We start from the raw sequence: 24,036 nt of genomic DNA on the forward strand, positions 1-24,036 counted from the left end.
TTGGGTTTGAAGCTGTTAAAAATACAAAGCGTTGAAAGTAAAGAATAAAAATTAATATATGACTAACTTGTATCACTGTTCTTCGGCTAAGGAGGTATAGTATGAGCTTTTGGGAAAAACTGTCATTGTTTAAAAAATAATAATGCATCAAAACTAATTATTGACCTGTTAAAGGCTGCAATTACCTATCTAAAGTATTTCACTTTGCCATTACATTTTGGAAATATTGTATATTTTGTGGGGGGTTTAAACTAAAAACAGCATAAAACAGAAAAGAAACCATTACAAATGTTTCAAAACCACACATCTATGGATAGCTGTTGAAAGAATCCAAGCGTTGAAAGTTAAAAAAAAAAAAAAAAGGATGGCTTAGTTTTATCACTTTTTTTCGCACGTCCATTTTTCGGCTACGGAGTGTGAGTTTTTGGAAAAAATAATAATGCATCAAAATCTGTGTTTTTGTGAATTACTGACCTTTTAAAGGCTGTAATAGCCTCATCCAAAGTATTCCACTTGGCAACTTATTTGTGTAAATATTGTATATTTGGTGTTTTTCCAATAATATATTTTTTTCTTTTGTATTTATTTGTACAAAACAAACATCAAAAACATCCCAAATATATCAAAACTTTATGCCTATGGATAGGTTTGAAGCTGTTGAAAAATGTAAAGCATTGTAAGTTTACTTATAACACTTTTTAGAGTGTGTCGGTTTTTTTCTCGCTTTGTACTTTTAACATAGTTTTAAATGAAGAAGACTCAAGAGTTAAGCACAATGTAAACAACACCCATCCCAACCCCTCCCCTTCCACTTGCAGGCGGGTCCGCCTTGTGACAAAAAAAAGACAAAAAGAAGTGACATAAGAAAGTTTGTTTGTACTTCCAAACAAAGTAAAGGAAACCAATCAGCGACGCCACAAACACTCTCGTGTTCGATCTCCTGAAGATGATTGACGCGAGACATGAACGCACGTACCGGCTTTGGCTGCTTCCAGGATTTCAGGCCTGTGGAAACGCTCCAGTGTTCTGTACAGGCGACAGTACATCCACACCTTAGAGACAACCACAGTGCGTTAAAAAACGACATCTTTCTTCGCACAAGTCACGTGCGATACCGCTGATTCTCTTTCCAATCTCATACCGAGTTAAAGTCAGGCCGATACTTTGTGCAAATATATCTAATGTGTCTGCTAAAATGTAAAAAGTTTTCAAGTAACAACGTCAAAAACAACAGTACAAATGTAAGAAAAAACAGCAAAACATTTGAATATATAGAGAAAAAGCTGAACTTTTCAAACTAACAATTAATAATAATATATACTGTACGTAGTCACCTAAAACACAATGTTTCGTCTTTAAATATATACAATCTATTTTCAGCATTTTTTTTAAATAAAAAAGTTTAGAAACACATGCAGTTACGCAATCATATTATTATTATTATTATTATTATTATTATTATTATATTCATACATGGGAAAAAACTCTAAAAATATAACAAAAAAAGAGCAAGACATTTGAATATAATGAGAAAAAGCTGAACTTTTCAAAATAACAATAATATACTTAGTCATCTAAAACACAATAATTTGCTTTTAAATATATACTATCTATTTTCAGCATTTTTTTAAATAAAATTTAGACGCCCCTTATCTAAAATATTAGAAGCTCTCAAAATAAAAATAAAATACACATTAAACATAACCAAAGTTTAGTTAGTTAATTAAAAAATATATATATATTAACTTATGAATGAATAAAAAGAGCAAAAAAAAATGAATGTGATGAGAAAAAACTGACATTTATAAACAATTAATCATAGTAAACTTAGTCACTGATAACACAATGTTATAAAATAATACTAGCTTATGAATTAATTAGAAAAATTACAACAACAACGAACACTGTTAAATGTGTAACTGAACATTATTTTCATTTTTGTACAGGCAGAATTGTTGACACACTAGGTTATGCAGTTACGCAATCATATTATTATTAGTTCTGGTAGTATATTCTTACACGGGGAGAAAAAAAACGTAAGAAAAAGAGCTAAACATTTGAATGTAATGAGAAAAAGCAGACATTTTTAAACTAACAATCAATAAAAAATAAACTTAGACACATATAACACAATGTTATAAAATAATATTAACTTATGAATTAATTTTAAAAATTATAACAATTATAGTATGAACACTGTTAAATGTGTAACTGAACATTGTTTATTTTCCTACAGGCAGAATTTTTGACACACTACGCTATGCAGTTACGCAATTATATTATTATTATCATTATATTCATACATGGGGAAAAAACAACAGTAAAAATACAAGAGAAAAAGAGCAAAACATGTGAAGGTAATGAGACAAAGCCGACATTTTAAACTAACAATTAATAATAATATAGTTAGTCATCTATAACACAACGTTTGGTCTATTAATATATATATATTTTATATATAAAATCGTTTAGACACCCCTGATCTAAAATATTAGAAGCTCTCAAAATAAAAATAAAACACACTTTAAATATAACCAAAGTTGAGTTAGTTAATTAAAAAATAAATAATATTACCTTATGAATGAATAAAAAGAGCAAAAAAAATGAATGTGATGAGAAAAAGCTGACATTTTTAAACAATTAATCATAATAAACTTAGTTAATAAAATAATACTAAAATTACAAAAACGATAATATGCACTGTTAAATGTGTAATCTGAACATTATTTATTTTCATAAAGGCAGAATTTGAAACACTAGGTTATGCAGTTACACAATCATACCATTATTATTATTATTATTATTATTAAAAAGTACAAACGGTATTTAATGAGAAAAAGCTGAAATGTTTTAACTAAAAATTATTAATGATATACTTAGACATCTATAACACAATGTAACACATTATCAATTTTTAGCTTTTTTTTTTTTTGATGAAAAAGTTTGGACACCCCGTATCTAAAATATTAGAAGCTCTCAAAATAAAAATAAAATACATATTAAATATAACCAACGTTTAGTTAGTTAATTAAAATAAGAAATAATGTTAACTTATGAATGAATTAGAAAAAATACAAAAACAATAATAAACACTGTTAAATGTGTAACTGAAAATGATTTATTTTAGTACAGGCAGAATATGACACACTGGGCTATGCAGTTACACACTCATCATCATCATATTATTATTCCATTCTTACATTGGAAAAAACAAAAGTAAAAATATGACAAAAAAGTACAAACTGTAATTAATGAAAAAAGGCTGAAATGTTACAACTAATAATTAATAATAATTACTTAGTCATCTATAAAACAATGTTTTGTCTTTAAATATATATGATACATTTTTAGCATTTTTTTTTTTAAATAAAAAACTTTGGACACCCCTGATCTAAAATATTAGAAGCTCTCAAAATAAAAATAAAATACATGTTAAATATAATCAAAGTTTAGTTAGTTTATTAAACAACTAAATAATATTAATTCATGAATCGCTTTGAAAAATTATAAGAGCAATAAAAAACACTTAAATGTGTAACTGAACATTAATATTTTCCTACAGGCAGAATTTTTGACACACTCGGTTATGCAGTTACACAGCCATATTATTATTATTATTATTATTATTATTACATTCTTACTTGGAAAAAAACAACAGCAAAAATGTAAGAAAAAGGTATGTCATGAGAAAAAGCTGATAAACTAATAAATATTAATAATATTATTAGTCAGCTATAATATAAAGCTGAGACAAAATTTGTTTTTAGTATTTTTCAAAATAAAAAAATATCATATCATCACACTCACCTGTCTACCTTGCAGCCAGACATACTTCAGTTCATCGTACACCTTTCCGTTCTTTCCGATACAATTAAAGAAGCCGCTGAAAGGAGAAGCAGACTTGGGTCAGGAGGAATAAAACGTGACGTTTGTACGCAGGCCAACCCGGACTTCAATGAAAAAGCAAGCAAGCTTGTCTGCGGTACCCGTAGACGGTGTCATGGGAGTACTTAAGCCAGAAGTCCATCACGTTGTTCAGCTCTGTGCGGATCTTCTGTCGGTACTCCTCCAGCTTCAGAATAGCCATGGCTCTTTTCTGAAGAACAGTGACACGTAGACTCGGTTCAGACTATAGAAACTCATCTGAGGTTACCTGCAATCTAGGTCAGCGCACCTGAGGCACATACCCACATGCAGAAACGGTAACATGATGTTTACCTTAAAACCAGACAGCAGTTGATGTACTTAGTCACCTAGTTTTGAAGGCAGTTTGTGCCCTGAAGGCCTTACCGATTTGGCCGACCATAGAACTTTCAGTACTGTCGTTACATCGTGACTCTGGATGGATATCGTTAGGATTTTATCGATATTCCTTATCGTTGATGGTATTCATCAGTACTCTTGTTGGTACCATATGTCATTGGTGTAAGTAGAGGTTGTGCACCAGCAAAATTATGTAACATCCCACAGCAGGGAAGTCTTTTATCAACACCTGCTTTTTAAGTCTTAAACAAGTCAACCATGTTTTCTAGGGCTGTGATTCGATTCTTAGGGGTAGCAATTCAATTCAGAATTGATTTTCGATTCAAAACGATTCTCGATTGAAAATGAACACTTTGTTAATTACATGACATAACTACATCCCTCCATAAAATAGATGAAGAGCTCTAACACATTTCTGTATTACTTAAAAGAAAAATGGTTTTGTTAAATAAAATTATTCCCCAAATACTTGACTTTTAATTAAGTCAAATAACAATAAAGCAATAAGAGAAGTACCCAACACTTTTATTTTCTAAAATAAATCTGTACAGCAGATATTATCATCTAATTCAACAATATAATTTGTCCGAGTTGCTGGACTGTCGAGTTTCAGATGAACTAAGGCTGAAACGACGCGTCGACGTAGTCGACGTCATCGGTTACGTAAATACGTCGACGCCGTTTTTGTGCGTCGACGCGTCGCATAATGACGTCACACTACCGTCATGGCGAAGCGCAAAGCAGACGATCAAAGAAGACGATGCGAGCGGTGCGAGCGAGGGGGGAAAAGCATGCCAAAAGTGTGGGAGTACTTCAATAAACGGCCTAATAATGTTGTTGTATGCACACTGTGTCGAGCGGAAATGGCCTATCATAGCAGCACAACGGCTATGAACGAACATTTGAAAAGAAAACCATCAACTAGTCAATCGTCCGCGCGAGCATACGTTGTCATCATTACACAAAAACATGAATGTGCCATTTGTATCTGCTAGGGGTGTAACGGTACGTGTTTTGTATTGAACCGTTTCGTATGGGGCTTTCGGTTCGGTACGGGGGTGTACCGAACGAGTTTCTAAGCTAAAGTCTTAACAAGCTGCTTTGCTCCGTCTGCCTCTGTCTCAGCACGCAGCATTGTCCCACCCACACAACCATCTGATTGGTACACACGCAGCATTGTCCCACCCACACAACCATCTGATTGGTACACACGAAGCATTATCAGACAATCAGCAGTGCGTATTCAGAGCGCATGTAGTCAGCGCTTCAGGGTGGAGCAGATAGGTGTTTAGCAGGTGAGCATCAGGCAGCGGACTCTCCCCAAATGATAATAAACATCTCCCAGTCAACTACTACTAACATCACTATGAGCCCGTTGACCTTCTAGAAACTTAAACTGCAGCTCAGCTCGCTCGAAATCCTGGCTTGAGGTGAAGGCTAATTAGCTCTCAGTTCCAGCCACATCGACCCCTTCTGAGCGCCTATTTTCAGCTGCTGGGAATATTATAAACAAGAAAAGAACCAAACATGTACACATGCTAACCTTTCTTCATTACAACTGTTAGTCACTCACTGGAATGAGTAGAATTGGTTATTGTGTACTGTGTTGGACTGGATGTTTATTTTGCACATTTTAAAAGCAATATTTAATGTTTACAGTACTCCAGAATATTTAGATTGGCACTTTTTTGTATTGGATGTTTATCTTTATTTTTGCACATTTTAGCAAATAAGCAATACTTTCACTTTTGTTGAAATGTTTACACTGTTGTTACAGAATATTTCGTTTTGCACTTTTTTGTATTGGATGTTTATCTTTATTTTTGCACATTTTAAAGCAAAATAAGCAATACTTTTACTTTTGAAATGCTTATACTATTGCAGAATATTAAGATTTGCACTGGATGTTGACTTTTATATTTGCACATTAAAAAGCAAATAAGCTACTTTTAATTTTGTTAAATGTTAAAAGTTTTAAATGTTTACATTGTTACAGAATATTTAGTCATGTTGTTGTCAATGTTGACTGAGTGGCCATACTTCTTTTTTTTTGTAAATAAAAGCCATGCCTTTTGAAAAAACGGGCCTACATTTATTTTTTCATCTTCATTTTGAATAAAAAAATAATCGGCAAAAGGAAAAAATAATCTATAGATTAATCGAAAAAATAATCTATAGATTAACCGATTAATCGAAAAAATAATCTATAGATTAATCGATAGAAAAATAATCGTTAGCTGCAGCCTTAAGATGAACGTTCTCTTTTTCTGGCCATTTTGAGTGTTTAATTGACCCCACAAATGTGATGCTCCAGAAACTCAATCTGCTCAAAGGAAGGTCAGTTTTGTAGCTTCTGTAACGAGCTAAACTGTTTTCAGATGTGTGAACATGATTGCACAAGGGTTTTCTAATCATCAATTAGCCTTCTGAGCCAATGAGCAAACACATTGTACCATTAGAACACTGGAGTGATAGTTGCTGGAAATGGGCCTCTATACACCTATGTAGATATTGCACCAAAAACCAGACATTTGCAGCTAGAATAGTCATTTACCACATTAGCAATGTATAGAGTGTATTTCTTTAAAGTTAAGACTAGTTTAAAGTTATCTTCATTGAAAAGTACAGTGTTTTTCCTTAAAAAATAAGGACATTTCAATGTGACCCCAAACTTTTGAACAGTAGTATATATATATATATATATATATATATATATATATATATATATATATATATATATATATATATATATATATATATATATATATATATATATATATATATATATATATATATATATACACATATATATATGTATGTATATATATACATATATATATGTATGTGTGGGAAAAAATCACAAGACTATGTCATCTCTACAGGCCTGTTTCATGAGGGTTTCCTCAATCGTCAGGAGATTTTAATGGAAACATTCACATACCATGGTTTATATAGGGCACAGAGCGGGTGGGTACAGGCAGGCATAGGGGCGTGGTGATTGGCTCATGTGTTACCTAGGAGGTGTTTCCTTCTGTGACGGCATGCTGATACAATTTCGCTGCGCTTGTTGAGGGATGACAAGTCTGGACTGTATATAATAAACAGTTTCTCTTTTAAGCATAGGTTGCATCTTTTATTACCACTGTTGTAAGGTGTGCTGGATGCAAGAATTTGCCATGTTATCGAATATTCAACATTATTGTCTTTGAGATTCCAAATGTGTTTACTGAGTTCTGTAGTGTTCCGCAAGGTTTTGCTTCTGAAAGAGGCTTTGTGATTGTTCCATCTGGTTTTGAATGCTCCCTCAGTTAATCCTACATATGTGTCGGATGTGTTAATGTCCTTGCGTGTTACCTTTGCTTGGTAAACGACTGATGGTTGTAAGCACCCCCCGTTGAGAGGGCAATCAGGTTTCTTGCGGCAGTTACAGCCTTTGTCGGTTTTGGAGTTGTTCTGCCTGGTGGTGGACGGCTCCTTTTCAATTGCTTTATTGTGGTTTGAAATGATTTGTCGTATGTTGTTCATGCAGCTGTAGCTCAATTTAATGTTGTTCTTGTTGAATACTTTTCTTAGGGTGTTGCCTTTGGGGAAGTGTTTGTCGATCAGGGTGAGGAATTTGTGGCCAATATTAGTTGAGACGTTTTTGCTGTATGGGGGGTTGTACCAGATAATGTTGTTTCGTTTTCTGCTCCTTTTTTGTTGGTTTCCTGGCGTGGGTTCGTAGGTGAGGGTGAAGTTGTATCCGCTTTCATCGAGTGCTTTTTGGTACGGGGGGGTGGCTTTGTCGAATTCAGCTTTGCTAGATGACAGCATCGATAGTCTTTTATTAATACTGGTAGGTATTCTTTTCGTGGTGGTGGGTGGGTGGTTGCTGTCATGGTGCACGTATTGGAGTGTTGTGTTGGGTTTCGTGAATGGTTGGTAGGGCAGGGTGGACGCTACAGCCAACAAGGAAGCCTTCATCACATTGAAGGACCACAAACCCAACTTCGCAAATAACCCATCATGCCGACTAATAAACCCAACTAAATCCGAAATAGGAAAAATCAGCAAAATAATCCTGGACAGAATCAACACAAAAATTACGGACAAAACACCACTCAACCAATGGAGAAATACAGCAGCAGTAATCAAATGGTTCAGCAACATCCAAGACAAACAACAGCACAACTTCATCTCCTTCGATGTCGAAGAATTTTACCCTTCCATCACACAAGACCTACTGACCAAAGCACTAGACTTTGCCTCGGACTACGACTCAATCACAGGCAACGAAAGAAACATCATCATCCATGCAAAGAACTCCATACTCTTCCGCAACGGTACACCATGGCAAAAAAAGAACAATTCAGCATTCAACGTCACCATGGGGAGTTTTGACGGAGCAGAAACGTGCGAACTTGTTGGGAGTTTCCTCCTCTCCCAGCTCGCTAGCCTCAACCTGAACCTTGTATCCGCATTCATCAAGTGCTTTTTGGTACGGGGGGGTTGCTTTGTCGAATTCAGCTTTGCTAGATGACAGCATCGATAGCCTCAATCTGAACCTCGGTATTTACCGTGATGACGGACTGGCAGTGTGTCGCGCCTCGCCAAGGAGCAGCGAGAATACCAAGAAGCGTATATGCCGAATCTTCAAAGAGAACGGTCTACGGATCACAATTGAAGCCAACAAGCAAACCGTCAACTTCCTTGATGTCACTTTCAACCTGAGGAATAACAGCTACCAACAATTCACGAAACCCAACACAACACTCCAATACGTGCACCATGACAGCAACCACCCACCCACCACCACGAAAAGAATACCTACCGGTATTAATAAAAGACTATCGATGCTGTCATCTAGCAAAGCTGAATTCGACAAAGCCACCCCCCCGTACCAAAAAGCACTCGATGAAAGCGGATACAACTTCCCACGCCAGGAAACCAACAAAAAAGGAGCAGAAAACGAAACAACATTATCTGGTACAACCCCCCCATACAGCAAAAACGTCTCAACTAATATTGGCCACAAATTCCTCACCCTGATCGACAAACACTTCCCCAAAGGCAACACTCTAAGAAAAGTATTCAACAAGAACAACATTAAATTGAGCTACAGCTGCATGAACAACATACGACAAATAATTTCAAACCACAATATAGCAAATGAAAAGGAGCCGTCCACCACCAGGCAGAACGACTCCAAAACCGACAAAGGCTGTAACTGCTGCAAGAAACCTGATTGCCCTCTCAACGGGGGGTGCTTACAACCATCAGTCGTTTACCAAGCAAAGGTAACACGCAAGGACATTAACACATCCGACACATATGTAGGATTAACTGAGGGAGCATTCAAAACCAGATGGAACAATCACAAAGCCTCTTTCAGAAGCAAAACCTTGCGGAACACTACAGAACTCAGTAAACACATTTGGAATCTCAAAGACAATAATGTTGAATATTCGATAACATGGCAAATTCTTGCATCCAGCACACTTTACAACAGTGGTAATAAAAGATGCAACCTATGCTTAAAAGAGAAACTGTTTATTATATACAGTCCAGACTTGTCATCCCTCAACAAGCGCAGCGAAATTGTATCAGCATGCCGTCACAGAAGGAAACACCTCCTAGGTAACACATGAGCCAATCACCACGCCCCTACGCCTGCCTGTACCCACCCGCTCTGTGCCCTATATAAACCATGGTATGTGAATGCTTCCATTAAAATCTCCTGACGATTGAGGAAACCCTCATGAAACAGGCCTGTAGAGATGAAATAGTCTTGTGATTTTTTCCCACACATACATATTACGCTCTACCACGGTATCGAGCACTATTTTTTTTTTGGATAATCCAATTAAGACACACATATATATATATATATATATATATATATATATATATATATATATATATATATATATATATATATATATATATATATATATATATATATATATATATATATATATATATATATACACATATATATACACACACACACATATATATTTGTATGTATATATATTTTTAATATATACATAATATGTATACAGTTGTGGTCAAATGTTTACATACACTTGTAAAGGACATTATTTCATGGCTGTCTTGAGTTTCCAATAATTTCTACAACTCTTTTTTTTTTTGTGATAGAGTGATTGGAGCGCATACTTGTTTTTTACAAAAAAACATTCATAATGTTTGGTTCTTTTATGAATGTATTATGGGTCTACTGAAAATATGACCAAATCTGCTGGGTCAAAAGTATACAAACAGCAATGTTAATATTTGGTTACATGTCCCTTGGCAAGTTTCACTGCAATTAGGCGCTTTTGGTAGCCATCCTCAAGCTTCTGGTTTAATTTTTGACCACTCCTCTTGACAAAATTGGTGCAGTTCAGCTAAATTTGTTGGTTTTCTGACATGGACTTGTTTCTTCAGCATTGTCCATACGTTTAAGTCAGGTCTTTGTTAAGGCCATTCTAAAACCTTAATTCTAGCCTGATTTAGCCATTCCTTTGCCACTTTTGACGTGTGTTTGGGGTTATTGTCCTCTTGAAACACCCAACTGCGCCCAAGACCGAACCTGCGAGCTGATGATTTTAGGTTGTCCTGAAGAATTTGGAATTTGGATGTAATTCTCCTTTTTTCATTGTCTAATTTACTCTCTGTAAAGCACCAGTTCCATTGGCAGCAAAACAGGCCCAGAGCATAATACTAACACCACCATGCTTGATGGTAGGGATGGTGTTCCTGGAATTAAAGGCCTCACATTTTCTCCTCCAAACATATTGCTGGGTATTGTGGCCAAACAGCTCAATTTTTTTTTCATCTGACATCACATGGACAAAGACAGGACCTTCTGGAGGAAAGTTCTGTGGATGGCTACCAAAAGCGCCTCATTGCAGTGAAACTTGCCAAGGGACATGTAACCAAATATTAACATTACTGTATGTATACTTTTGACCTAGCAGATTTGGTCACATTTTCAGTAGACCCGTAATAAATTCATAAAAGAACCAAACTTCATGAATGTGTTTTATGACCAACAAGTATGTGCTCCAATCACTCTATCACAAACAAATAAGAATTGTAGAAATTATTGGAAACTCAAGACAGCCATGACATGAGGTTCTTTTGCAAGTGTATGTAAACTTTTGACCACGACTGTATATCCAAATCAATGTTTTTGAAAATGATTAATGCAGCTGGGATAGGCTCCAGTACCCCCACGGGGACCAGCGGTAGAACATGGATGGATGGATGTATGAATGAAAATGTGTGAGCAAAATGTGTGTTTAAAAAGGGTGTCAGGTTATATGACTGTGGTGTACGTATGCTCAAACCGAACTGAAATGCTGTCAAAGCATGTGGAACAAAGTTATGACTTCTAAAATGTTCCACCTCAAGGGGGCGAAAGTGGTGCCATGGCTGACATGCAGTCACCTACTTCCCAGTGCCTTGACACTTCATCACTAAATTTTGTTAACATAATTTTTATTTTTACAACAAATAATGCTGACAAAATTGTGTGTTTGAAAATGTATTTAGTTAAAATACAGTGTGTAAAAAAATTTGCTGTAGTGTATATAAATTGTGTATACAAATTCAGTGCAGAAATACTTACAATTCAAGACTCACTTCTGGTGAATTAAGACCAAAGCATTCGAGCCTGTCTCAGAACCAGCCAATGAGATGTCAAGTTTGAAATCACGTGAGACGGGTCTCTCAAAGCAGAAAAAAGGGCAGTTTATGCAGCAGCACTACAGCTACAACAGACCTTGGCATAATACAAATATTAATCCGGCCCTGCTGGATTTTTCCAAACTATAACAATTATTCTAACGGCTAGAATCTGCACTTTTGAGAGACATACGGGTTATCACAGTAATCACAGGAGCCCCGTGCAGACAAGCTGAGTGGGCGGGGATTGTTTACAGTGCACGCGAGTGTCAGGAGGAGGAATATTTATATTTAGTATTTTATAAATTCTGCAGAAAAGGGATATATCGAATATGCGGATGTGTTTTGCCGTGATCCGCTTTTATCTGTTTTTTCCCACGCAATCTAGGGATTTTTTTTTCACGAATGCACAGCGAGTTTGTTTAAAGTGTTCACAAAAAGGACCAAGTCACATGAAGACAAACAGATTACACAACAAAATTTACACGCACAATAATCGAGCTTTAACCTGTCAGGCGTGCACAGTCGAGAAGTGTCTTCTTCTTCTTCTTACCGTCGCCGCCCTCCGCCCGACCCGGCTGTCACGTGATCACACAAGCTGCCGGTCGACGAATGAAAGCGGAAAGCTATGGCGTCACATTAGTACCAAAAATCCAAGCGCGTAAAAACTGTTATCGCGCGCTGATTCTCCACTTCGTGCGCGCGCGCGACACCCTTTTGCGGGCGTGTGGTGCCTTTGTGCGCGCGCGGCGCATTCTTGCGTGCGCGCGGTGTCTCGGTCTGTGCGCTGTCATGTTTCATTTTGGTACTTTGGGGGCGGGCATGCTTAGACCGCCCCTTCTTTTTGATTGGCTTTGAAAAAAAAAATGAAAAAAAAATACAACTTCAAGTAGGTTGTAAAAAAAGGCAGATGAAGTGAAACTATAGCAATGCTTTTCTTTACACTCTCTCATGCACAAAGATACTCATGTTATGAGAAGTATATTGTTTCAAAAATATTAACATTAATTGTTGATATTTTAAACATCTTTCAGATTACATTGCTCGAATTCAAAAACCACTTTACTACACAAATATTAGGCCCAATGTGCAGGATTATTCTATTAGTATTAGTTATTTTTTATGTTTTATCATGTCTTAGCTTATTTTTATGTTTTATCATATCTTAGCCAATTTTTATATGGTCTTATTTCTTTATTTATTTTTTTTGTTTCTTTTCTTTTCTTTTCTACTCTGCTCCGGGGTGGACCGCTAGCCTGTTCATCGGATGGGGACATCTCTACGCTGCTGACCCGTCTCCGCTCGGGATGGTTCCTGCTGGCCCCACCATGGACTGGACTTTCGCTGATGTGTTGGACTTTCACAATATAATGTCATACCCACTCGACATCCATTGCTTTCGGTCTCCCCTAGAGGGGGGGGGGGGGGGGGGGGGGTTACCCACATATGCAGTCCTCTCCAAGGTTTCTTTCCTTGCCCGTATGTGGGCTCTGTACCGAGGATGTCGTTGTGGCTTGTACAGCCCTTTGAGACACTTGTGATTTAGGGCTATATAAATAAACATTGATTGATTGATTGATTATTATATTTATATTTCAGTTTTTATTGTATTTTATTTTATTTTATAGTTTTTCATATTGTAGTTTATTTTATGTTTGATTATATCTTATCTTATTTCATATTATTTTTGGACTTTTACCTGATGTGTATTTTAATTATTTTTAATCAATTTATTTGATCATCTAGTGCAGGGGTCACCAACGCGGTGCCCACGGGCACCAGGTCGCCCGTAAGGACCAGATGAGTCGCCCGCGGGCCTGTTCTAAAAAAAAAAAAAAAAAATTTTAAATTAAAAAAAAAAAAAAAAAAAAAAAAAAAATTTTTTTTTAAATTAAATCTACATAGAAAAAACACAAGATACACTTTCAATCAGTGCATCAACCCAAACAACCTCCCCCATGCACACTCATCCACACCCACTCACACAAAAGGGGTTATTTCTTTCTGCTACCAATATTCTGGTTCCCACAACATAGACAACACATCTGCAAGGGACACAGTCCCTGAAGCACACATAATTGTATAGGCTGCTGGTCCACTAACATTTTCATTAATTACTATTTTTTATGTAATTATTTTTATATTGTTTTACTTTCTTTTCTATCCCAAGAAAATGTTTTTTATTTATTTATCTTATTTTATTTTATTTTTTAAAAAAGGGCCTTATCTTCAACAGACCAGGTTGTCAATGAAATTAGATTTGTTTAAAGGGTTTTTTAAACCAGGCCCAGTCCAGATATTGTCCAAGTCGGACTCAGCAACACACACCTTAATTCATGTACACAGAAAAAAATTAGGGAACACAACAGATTGCATATAATTTATAAACAAAATTACATTTTCAAAATAACACAACAACAGATATCATATAATCTATAAACATAATTATACTTTCAAAATAAGCCTTTGAGGACTTCTCATCTTTTTTTTAATGTTTTTTGGCATCATTATCGTTTTCAACCATGTAACTTTCTAAAGTTAGAAAATCCTGACTAAATGTTTTAAATAAAGTAATACTAAGTGAATATCTGTTTTTGGCCTTAAAAATAAACATTTTACCGAGTACTATAATTAAATTGACTAAATCATGATTGTCAATGAACTCTCCTAAAATAACAGAAACCACATCAAGCTTCATAAACAAACCAATCCTTAAACACATTTTTTCAACTTCCACCCAAAACAAAGACACAATATGACAATACCAAAACAAATGCAGGGTGGATTCAGGCTCCTGACAACAAAATCGGCAATCATCTGACTCTGTCATATTCCATAATTTTAACATTTTCCCTGTGGGTAAGAAGTTATAAATAATTGTAATTTGAAAATAACGATTTTGCACATCGATAGTGGTTTTATAGATTAGTTTGAATATGGCATCCCATGGCAACGGGCAGTCAAAAAAGTCATCCCATTTTCCATTTGTGTTGTATGAGGCAGCCTTCAAAGATTTCTTTATTAAATAAAAATTATATATTTTTCCATTTATTTTAGTTCCTTTTTGCCAACTAGAATTTCTTATTAGAGGTTTACAAACTAATAATTTAGTAGTTCCATAATTAATTATTTGTTTCCATCTTTTCCCAATTACTCCAGTTAGTTGATCAAATGAAAAACTTGAGCAAGCGTCACCATACATAGCTCTAAATTCATCATACTTCATCATTTTACCATTCTCATTGATAATATCATTGACAAAAATGATTCCTCTTTCAAACATATTTTTCCAAAAGAAAGGCTTTCCATCTATTACAATATTAGAGTTCATCCATATTAACTGCTGCAAAATATCGTCTCTTTTTTCTGGCACATAAAGTTTAAAACACCACTATGAGTGGATTGTTTCCCAGCAGACTCTCTGGGAGGGGATCACTTGTAAAAAAGGATACAATTTATTTTGATACAGTACATGTTTTTTGTCCAACAGGACATTTGTGTACCACTCAATGTTTAAATACATCTTTGGAACAATTGATGCTTTTAAAGACAGACACATAGCTTCAAGGTTGAGAAGTTTCAGGCCCCCATATTCATACTCTTTGTACAAAACCTTTCAAACACAGAACACGCCTCACTGATGCACATCTGCAAGACTCACTCAGAGTTGCAGTGTCAAGTTACACACCAGAGTACAACACACTAGTTAACAGCATGCAATGCCAGGCTTCCCACTAACTGACAAAGAAACAGATAACAGATTTGGTGTCCAGTTCAAAGTGTGACATGATTTAAAAATTGGAGAGTTTACTTTTGTATTTTACATGAGTTATTATTTGTACAAACATGGTGCAAAGTAATTCATGATTTGTTAAAAAATGTTAGTGGCTAGCTAGTTAAAATGGGATATTGTGATTTCACAAGACTGTCTTAGAAGTGATCATTTGAAAATGTTCAATTTGAAAAATGTGCACTTAGAGAAAATATAAAAATAAAGTGTTGCATATTGATATTTATCTGTTTCTATATATATTTATTGTGAGAAATCATTAAGATGATCAGTGTTTCCACAAAGATAAATATCATTAATTATTAATAATAACAGAGTTAAAGGTAAATTGAGCAAATTGGCTACTTCTGGCAATTTATTTAAGTGTGTATCAAACTGGTAGCCCTTCGCATTAATCAGTACCCAAGAAGTAGCCCTTGGTTTCAAAAAGGTTGGTGACCCCTGATCTAGTGTTTCCTCAAAGAGCCCTCTGGATCTCCACGTCCAGAGGGTTCCTGTGATTGGCTATTGTCATTGTGTTGTTATTATTATTGTTGTTGTTGTTGTTGTTTGTTTACTTTTATGTACATGTTTGACTGTCTTCATGGGGTGTGGGTGTTATTTCTCATTTTGTTTTTAACTATGTAAAGCACTTTGAGCTGCATTTTAAATGTATGAAAAGTGCTTTATAAATAAAAATGTATTATTATTATTTTTAGTAATAGTACCCTTACAATCACTCCAAACCAGTTCAATAACTTACCTCTTTTTCAGCCAACATTTTTTTATCCACTTCTTCCTCCGTAAATCTTGATACATATTGACGATGACCCGCCCTGCTATACTTCTGATTGCTCAAAGCCAATCAGAAAGAAGGGGCGGTCTAAGCATGCCCGCCCCCAAAGTACCAGAATGAAACATGACAGCGCACAGACCGAGACAGCGCGCGCGCACAAAGGCACCACGCGCGCGCAAAGGCACAACGCACGCGCAAAAGGGTGTCGCGCGCGCGCACGAAGTGGAGAATCAGCGCGCGATAAGTTTTTACGCGCTTGGATTTTTGGTACTAATGTGACGCCATTGAAAGCCTCCTGGTGACGTCAGAGTCACAAGACAGTAATGTGAAAAACTCTGAGGCGCTTCTATCGAGTCAAATGGGACACAATGAAATACATTTTTTAATAGCTTATGTTTAATGTGTCATTACAATAATTAATTACAACTAACTATAAACATTTATTAAATGTCATTAATTTATTGAATGTAAAAGTTTATTTATTAATGATGTAATTATTTGATGATTTGTTTAATTATTTCATAAACATGAAATGTGCTTCAGCAATTAATTTCATCTGTCAAACTTGGCCATCAAAGTCAGTGGGCGGGGCTAACAGGAATCGACTCAATTGATTGCTTTGGTCTGACGTCTTTCAAAACATGGCGGCTAAGAAGTACATACTCGTACTTTTCGGGGAGTTGCTGGTAGATATTTTAGACATTGCGGAGTACGCGGAAGATGAAAATGTATCCGTTCATGCAGAGGAATTTATTCAAGATGTCGGATTATTTCCGCACTTTCACTCCGCAACATATCGGACCCGCCCATCAGGGGCGCCGAAAAGGGGGGGTAAAGGAGACGGATTCTAGGGGCCCATGATGGGGGGGGGGGGGGCCCAGAGAGGCCCCTAATGATGATGAAATTATAATACAGAAAAAATAATGACACTAAGTTATTAACTAACATATAATCACACATGTTTTATTTTCCATGTCCTGGTAACAATACCTTTATTTGTTTTGGAAGCATCCAAGGGCCCTGCATGTGTTGATGATCAACACATGCAGGGCCCTCCCCCCTCTATTTATGTAAAATGGTTCAGTCCGACTGGATCAGCTGCAGGTAGAGCACCGGCGATTTGTCACAGACAGCGCCACAGCGGGCAAAGCGGAGGAGACAGCAGTATGCCTAAAAAATCAGGCAGCCAAAAAAGAAAGGAAAATAAAATAAGAGAGGAGAAGGAGTTGAAGGGTCGACAATATGTCACCCAATATTTCCCAAAAAAAGGTGGGTTTGTTAGTTGTGGTGGAAAGTTATGCATTATAACTTTGTCCTTGTCTGTGGTATAATAAGCTAGCTCACTTTTCTCACCATGTTAGCTCAAGAAAACTCTGTATTTTTACATTTTACTGCTATATTAGTTAAATAATCAATCCAGTCAAACATTTATCAAGCTGTTCTTATTCAATATAGTTGATCTCCGCTCTGTCAAAATGATGCCTCATTCTGAACAGAGTCAAGTGCACCAGCAGCAGCAGCAGCTGTCTGTCAGCCTCCTACTCCCCCTTCCCCTGAATCAGCCCCAGTGCCCCCACATGAGGAAGGAGGTGAGCAGCTGTGTGTGTTGAAATAATAACAATAATAATACTAATATAATACATTTTACTACAGTCTCAAGAATCAGTGGTGCAGCAAATAAATGACTCAAAATGAATTCCATTGTATTCAGAGTGCTCAGTTCTTCCCCTACTGTACATGTCAACTGTAATGCTGTTCTTCTTTCAAAAATATGGTAATGATAGTCAAAAATACCATTACAATGCATAATTGTATGTAAAATAGCATCAAAAAATGTTTCCGCTGTGTTGGGGGCCCTGTAAAGATTCTTTTCATGGGGCCCAAAATCCCTAGCGGCGCCCCTGCCGCCCATTGACGCAGTAAATTCATGATGCGCTGACAGACATGCTCATGAACACTTTTAATGTTTTAATTAATTATTAAAGTTTTTGACATCACAAATAAATTAAATGATTAATTACTTAAATATCAATAATCAAATGTATACTTAATAAACTGCAAAAAAACAGTTAAAAGGTTTTTATTCAAAAATGCAATTTGTACCTATTGTGTTGTGCTGTGTGTTCTATATGTTTACGGTACGTACACAGGATGTGACGTCATTACACTCTCATTGTGAGACGCGCCATATTTCTACTCCAGACGGGAGGATGGAAACAAACTGAGCAGCCACTATTTGTAATAAATATGCCATTAGGCTAAAGATTAAGAGTATTACTTTATTCTCCGATACGTGTGGACACTGTGCACTGAATAACGTGACAGGTTATGGGCCCAGGAAGAGTTGGAGGAAGTTTAACGTGACGGATTAACACGGAGCTTCTGTGGACAACTTGGAGATAAAGTGAGTAAAGCTCGGAAGAAGTTTTTCGCGACGCAATACGCGAGATGGCTAACAGAATGCGACACAAGCCCCGCAACTTCTTTTTGATGGATCAGATGAAAAATATGACCTGTGGGAAACAAGATTTTTAGGTCATCTACACATTCTAAAATTAAAAGAGGCGATCCTGAATGCGCCATCTGGCAATGAAGAAGCACAAGCTGAACATAGGAGGACGAATACTGACTGTTATGCTGAACTGATCAGACTCATTGATGACAAAAGCTTATCCTTAATAAGACACAAGGCTGCAGATGATGGCATACAAGCCCTGAAAATACTGAGAGAACACTACTCCGGAAAAAGTAAGCCGAGGATCATTAATCTGTACACATCACTCACCAAGCTACACATGGGAGAAGGTGAGAATGTTACAGACTACATTATAAGAGCAGAGAACATTATCATGGCCCTAAAATACGCTGGTGAAACCATGAGTGACGGACTAAATGTAGCCATGGTGATAAATGGGCTACCAGAATCCTTCAAGCCCCTAGCAGTCCATGTAACACAAAATGAAGATGCAGTTACATTTGCAGACTTTAAAAGGAGACTAGGAGTTTATGAAGACAGCGAGAAAATGAAGACAGAATCTACAGACAATGTGATGAAGACCCATGTAAAACAGGGCAGAGGTCCACCAAGGGCACAAGCTGGCAATAGAAAGGATGAAGATGCCAACGTGACGTGCTACAGATGTGGAATAAAGGGGCACAAAGCAAGAAAGTGTTCCAGAAAAGTATGGTGTGGATACTGCAAGAATAATACACACAAAGAGTCGCTGTGCAAGAAAAAGGGGGAACGAGATGGCGCGAGAAAGGTCGTGGAGGAACGAGACAGCGACCGAGAGGACCATTTCTTCAAGGCAAACGACGCAAGGAATGAGAGACCACCAGGCAACGTGAAGATGAAAGGCATTATGGTCGACAGAGGGGCAACATCACATATTGTGAATGACATAAAAAGTTTAAAAGCTTCAATGACACGTTTCAACCTGACTCTCATTCAGTGGAGCTAGCAGACCGAACCAAATGCAGTGGAATAGCACAGAGAAGAGGAACAGCGACCATCTGTCTGCAGGACAGCGCTGGACGACAGCACAGAGCACAACTGAGGGATGCTCTGTACATACCCACATATCCACATGACATATTTTCCGTGGCGCGTGCCACAAATGGAGGAGCGACGATCACCTTCGAGAAAGGGGACAATCGCATGGTCACAAGGGACGGTAGCAGGTTTGACATACACGAAAGTGGTAATCTGTATTACTTGCCTACTGTTCAAACTGATATTGATCAATGTAAAGTGTGTCATGATGTACAAACATGGCATGACATTTTGGGCCATTGTAATTATGAAGATGCGCAGAAATTACAAGGTGTAGTGAGAGACATGGAGATAAAAGGGAGTGCAGCTAAACCTGCACAGTTATGTGAAGTGTGCACAAAAGGAAAATTTACCCAGACGAGAAACAAGGAGCCTGACAAGAGGGCTAAGAAACCCTTGGAGCTAGTCCACAGTGACCTAGCCGGTCCCATGCAAACGCCTAGCATCAATGGTCACAAATATGCACAAATATTTACTGATGACTATTCTGGTACCATGATGGTGTACTTTCTAAGGTCTAAGAGTAATGCAGTGCTCGCAACAGAACGGTTCTTAACTGACGTAGCACCATACGGTGAGGTTCGGTGCATCAGATCAGATAATGGTTCTGAGTATACAAGCAAAGAGTTCCAGGCACTGTTAATAAGGAATAGGATTAGACATGAAACGTCTGCACCCTATTCACCACACCAAAATGGCACGGCCGAGAGAGGGTGGCAAACCCTTTATGAGATGGGCAGATGCTTACTGCTGGAAAGTAACTTACCAAATAAGCTGTGGAACTACGCTGTACAGACGGCGGCCTATGTACGGAACAGATGCTACTCTAGGCGTACACAGAAACTGCCATACGAGTTGTTCGCAGGGAAAGAACCAAACATTTCCAAAATGCAAAAATTTGGATCAGTGTGCTATGCTTACCAGTAACAAGCCAAGGGCAAGCTAGACTCTAGGTGTGAGCAGGGTGTTTTTGTGGGTTACGATAAAAACAGCCCAGCCTACCTAGTGTACTACCCAGAACAAGAGAAAGTTCAGAAACACAGATTGGTAAAATTCACAACCAAAACTGCAACAGAAAAAGAAACACAAACATGTGAGTCATACATGGGGTATGGTGATGTACAACCCAGGGTTAATGAAAGATACATTTGTTTTGATGATGACAAGGTTGAAAATGTACCAGATCAAGGTTTACAGGGTGTTTCTGAGACTTTACCTGAACAGACTGAACGCACACAGCCGGGTAGAGTCACTGACACTGTAAACAGAAGGAACCCATCGCGAACCAGGAGGAGGCCGGTTCACTTACAGGAGTTTGAGACTGAGGATACAATGGACAAATTTGTAACATGCGTGGACTCTTGCTACAGAGCAGTATGTGACATTCCTCAAACCTACAAGGAAGCGATAATGTCAAACAAATCAAGGCAGTGGAAAAATGCTATGGATGATGAGGTGAAGTCACTGGAGGAAAACGACACCTTTAGCCTCACCCATTTGCCACCGGGCAAACAGGCAGTGGGGGGAAAATGGGTCTATGCCCTCAAGAGTGACATTGACGGAACGGATAAATACAAAGCGAGGTTCGTAGCGAAAGGCTAGTCAGAAAAAGGGAACGGACTACGAAGAGACATTTTCACCCACAGCAGACATGACAAGTGTGAGGGTGATCATGCAAAAGGCGGCACAAGAGGAGCTAGTGCTGCACCAGCTTGATGTAAAGACTGCTTATCTTCACGCCCCGATCGATTGTGAAATTTATATCGAACAGCCAGAAGGCTATGAGAAAGAATCAGTCACAGGTGAAAAGCTAGTGTGTAAATTGCACAAGTCTCTCTACGGCTTAAAACAGTCCGGTAGAAATTGGAATGCAATGTTGCACACATGTCTAACTGAGAATGGTTTTGTACAAAATTCTGCTGATCATTGTGTGTACTCACGAGAGAAGAATTATGAGAAAGTGATTTTACTTGTATGGGTAGACGATCTCATCATAGCATCTAAAAACAATGGTGTACTCAACAGTGTGAAAATGATGCTCACTGAAAGATTCAAAATGAAGGATGTAGGAAAATTTAAACATTTTCTGGGAATAGATTTTGACCAAACAAATGGTAAAGTCACAATGTCTCAAGAGAGATATGTTCACAAAATCTTAGAGAGATTTGAAATGCAAAATTGCAAGTCCAGAGAGACTCCATGTGAACCAAAACTAGAGTACACATGTGATGCAGACAAAATGACAGATCAAAGAAGGTTCAGGGAGGCTGTTGGAAGCCTAATTTACTTGTCCACATGCACACGTCCAGACATAAGTTTTGTGGTCAGTAAGTTATCCCAACACTTTGCTGAGCCAACAGTCAAACACTGGAACACAGTAAAACATGTGTTTAGATGCCTCAAAGGTACAGCAGAAAACAAGTTATGTTTCAAAGGAAATAAAACTGAAAAACTGGGATTGAGAGTGTACAGTGACGCTGACTGCCCAGTCAGCGTCACTGTACTGCCCGTCAGATGTGTCTGACAGGAGAAGCACATCAGGTTATTGTGCTAGTCTAAGCGAAGGTAGCTCTCTAATCTCATGGAAAACAAGAAAACAAGCTACTGTTGCTTTATCTACATGTGAGGCAGAGTACATGTCTTTGGCATCAGCCATTCAAGAATGTATCTACCTAGGACAGCTACTCAGAGGCATTGACAAATACCCTTATGCACAAACAAAGGTATTTGAAGATAATCAAGGCACTATTGCACTAGCCAAAAACCCAGTGAACAGGCAACCGTGTAAACACATAGATATCAAATACCATTTCATAAGGGAAACTATAAAAAGTGGCAGAGTGATTTTGGAGTACTGTCCTACTGAAAATATGATTGCCGATGTTCTGACAAAGCCAGCCACCAAGATGAAGCTAAAAAGGTTCAAATAGGACATGTTTGGCACTTAGAAGTGCAGTGTGTTTTTCTGTTTATTTGGAAAGGCACAACATGTGATCCCTATTTTCTTTTCTTGCATTGTAATTTCTTTCTCAAGGTAACCAATTGAGTTAATGGCGAGTGGGGGTGTTAAATGTTGTGTTTTGATTGCGCCATTCATTGCATTACGGTACCTATTGTGTTGTGCTGTGTGTTCTATATGTTTACGGTACGTACACAGGATGTGACGTCATTACGCTCTCATTGTGAGACGCGCCATATTTCTACTCCAGACGGGAGGATGGAAACAAACTGAGCAGCCGCTATTTGTAATAAATATGCCATTAGGCTAAAGATTAAGAGTATTACTTTATTCTCCGATACGTGTGGACATTGTGCACTGAATAACGTGACAGTGGTTACAAACAGTTTTGCTCAATAAAGTGATTGATGGAAGTCCTGTCCGTAGTGTCTCGACAGACGATAATTGAACTGTGTTGACAAAGATTGTTTTATTCATTTGGGCCACTGTTGTTGTCACCTGTCTCTCACAGAGTTGCATAGCAAAATCATACAGAATAAATTGTAATGTGTTTATTTTGTTTAAAGTTCAGATGGGATTTTTGATTTCCTGCGCGGCATTAATTTGCAGTGCGCTGAGGACGCGTGAGCGGTGCGCAATTGCACAGGTGCGCACCTTAGAGGGAACGTTGAGCGTGGCCCCTGCAGAGCTTGTATCGAAATGCACCATCTTACGCCAGGCAACAACAAAAACCACCCGACTGTGAGCCCAACCACTACAGACATGAATGAGCAACATTTTTAGATCGCAGGTGTCCAGAGTGCGGCCCAAAACATTTTTTTTAACAACCTGCAGCACATTTAAAAAATGTTATTACAATAACAACATAAAAAAGTGTAAGAAAAGAGCAAACAGGTGAAATGTAACAAGAAAAAGTTATACAGTGTTGACTCTAATAACACAAAGCTGCCATGCTGGCAGTTTTTTTCATTAGAACTGTCGTTGCTAAAAAAAAGTAATAAATCCAAATTGTTATTGATTATAGATCT

At 37.4% G+C, this 24,036-nt stretch overlaps 2 protein-coding genes across 3 annotated transcripts in view; both read right to left on the minus strand.

Moving 5' to 3' along the window:
• renbp (renin binding protein) overlaps positions 1-24,036 on the minus strand; it is a 62,855-nt gene that overhangs the window by 27,900 nt on the left and 10,919 nt on the right. Inside the window, exons 1-3 of one of the 2 annotated variants that reach the window (XM_062054170.1) lie at positions 3,987-4,096; positions 3,808-3,883; positions 977-1,026 (exon numbers count right to left, since the gene is read on the minus strand). In XM_062054170.1, coding sequence (XP_061910154.1) covers positions 977-1,026; positions 3,808-3,830 — 73 coding nt within the window. In that variant the 5' untranslated portion in view covers positions 3,831-3,883; positions 3,987-4,096. Of the gene's footprint in view, positions 1-976; positions 1,053-3,807; positions 3,884-3,986; positions 4,097-24,036 lie in introns of those variants that run through there. The other variant, XM_062054169.1, reaches the window with a different exon arrangement.
• Positions 17,563-24,036, minus strand: part of pex10 (peroxisomal biogenesis factor 10) — a 34,016-nt gene continuing 27,542 nt past the window's right edge. The window contains exon 7 of the mRNA XM_062054172.1: positions 17,563-17,666. The gene's annotated coding sequence lies outside the window, so the exon portion shown is untranslated. The remainder of the gene's footprint in view (positions 17,667-24,036) is intronic.

This window comes from Entelurus aequoreus, linkage group LG07, assembly GCF_033978785.1.
Source record: "Entelurus aequoreus isolate RoL-2023_Sb linkage group LG07, RoL_Eaeq_v1.1, whole genome shotgun sequence".
Taxonomy (NCBI): Eukaryota; Metazoa; Chordata; class Actinopteri; order Syngnathiformes; family Syngnathidae; genus Entelurus; species Entelurus aequoreus.